At 39.1% G+C, this 8,114-nt stretch overlaps 1 protein-coding gene and 1 pseudogene across 1 annotated transcript; both read left to right on the top strand.

Annotated features, from left to right (window-relative positions):
• Positions 1–494: 494 nt before the first annotated feature.
• Positions 495–1,654, top strand: LOC126799922 (metalloendoproteinase 2-MMP-like). The gene is made up of 2 exons (XM_050527185.1): positions 495–921; positions 1,140–1,654. The coding sequence occupies exons 1-2, from the start codon at positions 495–497 to the stop codon at positions 1,652–1,654; spliced, it is 942 nt and encodes a 313-aa protein (XP_050383142.1).
• A 2,716-nt stretch (positions 1,655–4,370) lies between these two features.
• On the top strand, positions 4,371–7,930 carry LOC126797429 (metalloendoproteinase 2-MMP-like; annotated as a pseudogene).
• The last annotated feature ends 184 nt before the right edge of the window (positions 7,931–8,114 follow it).

Below are 8,114 nucleotides of genomic sequence, written 5' to 3'. Positions count from 1 at the left end.
TTGGATATGTGATACAATTGGCCATTAGCCACGGGAGTAATACGGACGAATCAGAAAAATATCGCTGCACCGTGGGCGAACCCCAATGCCCACATAATTACGTGGGAAAGTGAGCAATACCCACGAATCCAACGACGTGGGCGATGTCCATATTTCTTGTAGTGAATGATCAAATCGGCAATGAATTATATGTTCACGTTAAACCTAGCTTTGTCTTCAAAATTCTCAGTTTTGACAAATTAGGCCTAACTGATGATGAATGTTGCCAAATATTAAGCTCATCAACATGTTCTAGCAAGGACGTGTTTTTTTTTTTTACTTATTTAGATGATTTCTGCTGGTTAAGCTCAACGGCTATATATGCATGACATACGTACACCAACTCTATAGAAAGCGTAATTAATCACACCATCTGCTTACATTTACAGATCAATACGATTGCCTATAAATTATATAAGAGACTGCTGCAACATCCATACTCTTAACTTGGAGCGATGGCACCAAAGTCTGATCTTTCTCCTTTCACAATCACTCTCCTCCTCCTTCTCATTATCCTCTTCCCTTTCCTCTCTAATGCAACGGCAAATGAAGCCCATGGCAAAATCTCATCTCCAGTAGCTTTCCTTCAGCATCTTACCGGTTGTCGCAAAGGTGACAATGTCAAGGGCATCAATGACCTCAAGAAGTACCTTCAAAAGTTCGGTTACTTGAACTATAACAACCACATTCATTACGATGACAATGATTTCGACGAGCTCTTGGAGGAAGCCGTGAAGACATATCAGCTCAATTTCCACCTCAAGTTCACTGGAACGTTGGATGAGAGAACCATAATAAAGATGATTATGCCTCGCTGTGGTATGCCCGATATAATCAATGGCACCACATCCATGCGAGCAGCCAAGATACAGCACCAACACCGTAGATATTTCAACTTAAAATATAATATATGAGATCATCATTTTAATTTTATATAGTTTGTTATTAACGCTTTACCGGTCAGTTACTGATCAAGATCAGAACATGAATGTACTTCTAGGTACATCAAATTTTTTTATAGCATGCATATAGTTATAGTACTCTTGGACCAAGACTTGATCATTACCTCTAACGATCGAATTTAATTACTTGTTTTACAGCTGAACTTCATACGGCAGTTCACTATACATTACCTGATGGAAATTATAAATGGCCTCCCTCTAAATACCATCTCACTTACGGTTTTCTCCCCGGCTGCCCAGCCGGAGCCATGGCTCCTATCTCACAGGCTTTCGCAATATGGGGTAAGAGCACTCACTTCAAGTTCAGCCATAACACCAAATCTGCCCAGAATGCTGATTTGAAGATCAGTTTTCACAAGCGTGATCATGGAGACGGGGATGCATTTGATGGGCCTGGTGGACAGCTCGCCCACGCTGCGTACCCTACGGTTGGAACATTGCACTACGACGCAGAGGAGACTTGGTCTGCAGGTGCTAAAGCAGGTGCAGTAGACTACGGGAGTGTTGGTTTGCATGAAATAGGGCACCTTCTGGGACTTGGACACAGCTCAGTAGAGGGAGCTGTCATGTTCCCAACCGTCACTGAGGGCGTGGCTTATAAAAATTTGCATCAGGACGATATTCAAGGTATAAAAGCTTTATACAAGGTTTGAGGACTGCAATCGATCAAATAATCTAAAGCATGGTTAATTGCATCATCGGCCTTCTACTTTTCGAGTACTGATTATGTTCCCCCATAGTCAACTTCTAATGTTTCTTGTTATCAAATAATGTAATGTACCTGCTCTTCAAACGGATAAAATTTAAAAATTATGTACTTGTTTACATTATTGAATAAGAGCTCACTACATTAGTTAGAGAACTAATTTTATGTAACGACTCCAAAATTTCGAGCTTAAAAACTCAAAATTCTAAAGTCGTTAAACACAAAATAATCTCAATAAAATCGAAATCATTTAAGTGCACAGCGGATCATCACTGAGTTATCAATACAACTCAGAAAAAAAAACAATTATTACAACCCAAATTTATAATTTACATTACGTAAGTTGGAATGTAATAATCCTCACAATCTCTCACAAAATAGTCACACAAAATCCTCACACAAGCTGGAGGTAAATCACTTCAAGTCCTCTGAGCGGTCCGTCAATTCCCGCTAATCTACACCTGCGGAGTCATCCACTACACCATCGAATTGGTGCACCGGGATTGTAAACACAAACCCGGTAAGCTTTACAGCTCGTATGAGTAAAATGAAAACATATAACTCGCATATCAAAATATACGAAAAATCACAAAACAACAAATATAAATGCCCTCATGAGCCAATGGTCAGCCCATCTGGTTGACCCAAAAAATATGAAATAAAACGCTCATGAGGAAATTAAGTAACCCTTCTGGTTACCCAATGCATTTATAATACGGGTACCAAGAACGCTGGTACACATCTGTTACCCCTCTCGTAATACACCGTTGATATTGGATAGCCACCCGCTACCCAACATCCAAAATACACCGAGTACCCATGAGCAGATAACCACCTGTTACCTCACATGCAGTACTATGGCAGACAGACTAGAGCTCTAACTGTATCGTAACTTTCGCCCGGCCAAAGGCTAGGTTCCGACTTGCCAAACACGTACAATAATCTCACATCATATTGTATCAATCACGTCCGAAGACAAATCAACATTTTAACAATCTCAATGTTAAAAATCACGTACAATAATCTCACATCATATTGTACCAAAAATCATGTCCGAAGACAATCAACATTTTAACAAACTCAATGTTAAAATCACGTACAATAATCTCACATCATATTGTACAAATCAAAATCACATGCTCGATATTTAAATCTCGTCATCGAAATGACATAAATCACGATAAAATCATAACAGTATATTATATAGCAAACTATATATATATGTACATATTTACCATTTATACAATATATATATAATCCATTATATCGTATACATGTCATATTTCATAAACACGTCCGAAGACAAAAACTCGTCCGAAGACAAAACTCGTCCGAAGACAAAACATTTTAACAAACTCATGTTAAAACCACGTACAATAATCACACCTCATATTGTACAAAAATCACATCACATGCTCAACATTTAATTCTCGTCATTCGAAATGACCAATTCCAACGAATTCATAACAGTATATAATATAGCAAACTATATATATATGTACTTATTACCATTTATACGATATATACGTAATCCACTATATTGTATACGTGTCGTAATTCAATATTAAAATCTCTTCCAAAAATCTTGGAATCACCGCAAGGGTAGATTCGTAAATAAGTGAGATTTTACTCACCTTATCGACTCGAGCGTCATTCACAATTCCCGATGATATTTCCTTTCCTCGATTTAGCGATCACCTTGAAAAGATAAGACAAGCATTTAGAATCGTTTCGTAAACCTTTAAATGCCGAAACAGTAATAATCGGTTACTGTTAAGCAATTTTCGGTTTTACGAAATTACTGTTCAGTGGTACTATTCACTGTTACTATTCTCGGATACTGTACAAATATGCAATTAATACGTATTTCTGTACGTATAAATATTATATACGTATTTCTGTACGTATAAATATTACTAAGTATTTCTGTACGTATAAATATTAATACGTATTTCTATACGTATAAATATTAATACGTATTTCTGTACGTATAAATATTAATACGTATTTCTGTACGTATAAATATTCTATACGTATTTCTGTACGTATAAATATTAATACGTATTTCTGTATGTATAAATATTTAATACGTATTTCTGTACGTATAAATATTAATACGTATTTCTGTACGTATAAATATTAATACGTATTTCTGTACGTATACGTACGATTTAAATGTAAATACAAATTCAGTAAATAGAATTTACTAAATTACCCTTTTACAAAATTACTTTTTACATTTACTGAAAGTAATTTATATTTACATTTACCGAAGGTAAAATTTAATTACATTTACCGTAGTAAATAAAAATTACATTTACATTTACCGTACACAGTAAATTACCAAAATACCCTTCTGTCAAAACTGTTTCCACCGCCGCACGTGGCGGCGCGTGTGGCACACGCGCCACCTCCGGCGGGCCGCGCGTGGGGCCCACGCGCCGAGGCTAACCACGGCGCGTATCACGCCACCGTCGCCTCCAAACTCTCCCCCTCCTCCTCCTCTACCTTCCTACGGCTTCAGATCCCTCCTACGCTACCCTACTCACCCCCACGCGCCGCCTCTAGGCGGCGGTAACCCCAAATCTCCTCCCCCTCCGATTCATCAATCAAGTACATCAATCGATCTATCAATCAAACCCTTACCTCGTGGGGGTGCAGCGATGCCGTGTAGACCACCGGAGAGGCTCGTGAGCACGGCGGAGTCGAATCGAGCCGAGGGCGTGATGGTGCTTCGATCCGCACTTTGCTTGGTCGCAGGTGGAGTAGGAGATGCGGCGACAGCGAGCTAGTCCTCGTGCCCTATCTTCGTCGGTGACGATGCGAGGTGCGGCGGTAAGCTCCGAGCTTGGTTCTGGTTGAAGCTCGTGGCGGCGAGGTACGGAGCGGAGGACTCGGGGTCGTTCGCGGGGGAGCTCGCAAGGCCGTAGAGGGTGGCGGTCTAATCCACGAAGGTCTGAGGGCGGTGATCGGGGAGGGAGCGATTCGGCAGGGAGGGAGGAAGAGAGGGTCGGGTGAGAGAGAGAGAAAGTGAGAGGGAGGCGGAGAGAAACTGAGGGTTTCCAAAAGTGGAAACCCTAATCACAAATCATTCTATTTATACTCGTTTCCAAATCGGAAACTAACTTCCGACGTTAATAACTTTTACATCCGTCGTCCGATTTGAACGTGTCACATGTCCACGCACTCGTATCGACGAGCTCTACAACTTTCGTGAAGGAAGTTTTCGCAACCGATCGACGGAATAAAAGTCGATATAAACGTTACGGAAATGTAACGTTTTTCAATTTAAACGTTCCGAGAACGTTTCCTTTTCTCGTTTACTAACGTCGCAACCAATTACGTTCATTCTAATAAAATTCGAAATTTTATAGAATTCCAAATCAAACTAAAATGTTTGAAATTTAGGGTTATTACATTTTAAGATTAACATGCATGCACTACATATATCGACATTAGAAATTAAGAGTAACATATGGATGTACGTACGTGCTGATCAATAGTTCAATACTAATTAATCAGTTCATACCACCACGTACCCACTAATCAATTATCGGCAGAAATCGTAATTATATGGCCTTCATCTGAGTACGTACCATTATCAGCAGAAATTATTACCTACAGTACGTGTTTCTCCCTGAAACCTTACGCCAAGGGCTTCGACGTCTCCGTGAGACAGACATTATTTTGAGATTCTGGCCGTCGTGAGCCGGCACTACAGCTGCGGCCGGCACAGACAGGAGCGTTGAGAGGATAGAAGCACGGCCGACACCATCCATGCTTTCGTTGCGTGTCATTGGTCGGAATCGCGGAATCCGTACGGTGTGGATATTCACACCTAAAAACTTTCATATATGTATATATATAGTCCTTCTTGGATGCGGAAGTCCGCACTAATATTTTGGTGCAGATTTTCATTTTTTCATAACTTTTTGATCGAATTTCCTCATCTCTACCATGTAATATTTAGATGATATTGTGTATATCATTTTTACAAAATTTCAGCCAATTTGATAATCGTTAAGACCCTCAAAATTTTGTTTTCTGTTAAAAATATGAACGATTCATGTTTGACAAAATTCAGTCCGTCCATTTGTTTTTCGATTTTGAGGGTCTTAACGATCTCCAAATTGGCTGAAATTTTGCAGAGATAATCTACACAGTATTATCTAGATACTATATGGTGACGAAATTGGATCAAAAAGTAATGAACAAATGAAAATCCGCACTAAAACTATTGGTGCGGAACTCCTTAGCTAAGAAAAATCCTATAAATATATGATGCCAATGAGTTGTGGTTGTTGGACCTAAGCAAGGTTCTTATATAGGATTTGCACCTTTGCAGACGGTGGCTTATGAGATTAGACACCTTCAATTCTGGGACTTGATCATAGGCTCATTGCTCAGTTGAGGGAGCTCTTACCCTACTGTAAGTAGTACTATCCGTCCTGGGGCAACTTAGGGTTTGCATGGAGACTCAAGGAATATAAAACGTCTGAGAGTTATCAATTTCAATTTATATGAAGAAATATATGTTGTACGTAGTTTCAATTCAGTTTTCAATCGTTGGGATTAATTCAGTTTTTAAGCGAGGTTAATTAAGCACGGTGGAAAATATGATATACTGCACCATCAGATAGATCTCTAGCTTTTAAAAGATCATTTCTGTAGAAACTTATCAGGTACGCTGAAAAGTGAAAACCGTATAATATATCAACTAATATGTTGGAAAAACAGATATTTGGTAATAATAATCTAATAAATAGCATCATCATATACTATTAACTCATCTAGCTTGAAAACGGTTTTGAATATATAATTTGACAATTCTTGCATCAATGACCTAGTCGATCATCAGATCGAATGTCTTCTTGTCGAAGCTAGTTTCGTCTCCAAAATTCTCTGCCTTAATTAATAATATAAACCTAACCGCTAACAGAAACCCAACTGATGATGAACATTGCCACATGCATGTTGAGCTCATCAATCAAGTTCTGGTTTTTATATGATTTCGATCTGTTTGTTAAGCTCAACAAGTCCACATGCATGACGTAACAACACCATAGTAAAACGTAATTGACACAACATCACTTTACAATTACAGAATTACAGATCGATACGTACTATTGCCTATAAATTCTATTGCAAAATGTGAGGCTTCTGCAACATCCGTACTTTTAACTTGGAGCAACGCCATCCAAATCAGATCTTTCTGTTTTCACATTTACTCTCCTCCTCCTGTTCCTCGCCCTCTTTTTTGCATGTCCTCTCTAATGCAACGGCAAAGAAGCCGGCGATGGCAAAAACTCATCTCCGTTTGACTTCATCGAGCTTTTAAGGGTTGTCACAAAGGTGACAAGGTTAAAGGCATCAATAACCTCAAGAAGTACCTTCACAAGTTCGGTTACTGGTACAATAACCCACATCCATTATGATGACATTATTTCGACAAACTCTTGGAGGAAGCCATCAAGACTTACCGGCCAGCTCAATTTCCACTTCAAATCCACTGGAACGTTGGACGAGAAAACGATATCACATGTGATGACGCCTTGTTGTGGTGCGCCCGACATCATCAATGGCATATGAGATCAGCCAAGATGAATCGCCAGCAGCGTACGTAATCATCTTACTAGACGATTATATTATCGTCTTAATAATAAATTCATGCAGTTTACTAGCCAGTAGTGTTTTTCCAATTGATCAATTGCCGATATCATGAAAATATTTCTGTTCTTGTATAGGACTAAGTATAAATCAAAATAGTTCAAAGCTTGAATACAGTAGCTCCCCATAAACAAAGACTTGATCATTACGTCTAACGAATTTAAGTACTCGATATTGTTTTTCAGGTTCAGTTCATACCTCTGTTCGCTAAGCATTTCCTAATATGGAAGACTAAATGGTCTCCCTTTAAATACCATCGATCTCACTTACGCTTTCTTCCTCACAACCCATCCGAAGCCAGGGGTACGGTGCTGTCGTACAGGCGTTTGCAACATACACTAATTAAGAACAGTCACTTCACTTTCATCCAGGCTCAAAATCAACTACGCGCGCGAGTGCGGATTTGAAGATTAATTTTCAACACGGTGATCATGGGGGCGGGAATCCGTTTCTGAAGCCTGGGGAAACCCTGGCTCAAGCTTTTTCCCGGCTCATGCCAAACCTAATTTGCATGAGGACGACAGGAATCAAACGCCTTTATACAACAGTAGAGTAGTGCTCGATCAGATATTTTAAAGTATTTTTGATTGTTTCACCTTTAATGATGATTATGTTCCCCCGAAATCAACTTCGAATCTTTCTTGTTACATCAAATAATGTACGTACTGTTCAACAGTTGAAACAAAAATAATGTACCTGCATGTGGCTGTGTACAACATTGATTAATAAAGGGTAATTAA

The sequence above is a fragment of the Argentina anserina genome, chromosome 6 (assembly GCF_933775445.1).
Source record: "Argentina anserina chromosome 6, drPotAnse1.1, whole genome shotgun sequence".
NCBI lineage: Eukaryota > Viridiplantae > Streptophyta > Magnoliopsida > Rosales > Rosaceae > Argentina > Argentina anserina.
Note: the sequence above shows the minus strand (reverse complement) of the source record. Positions and strands in the feature narration are given on the sequence as shown.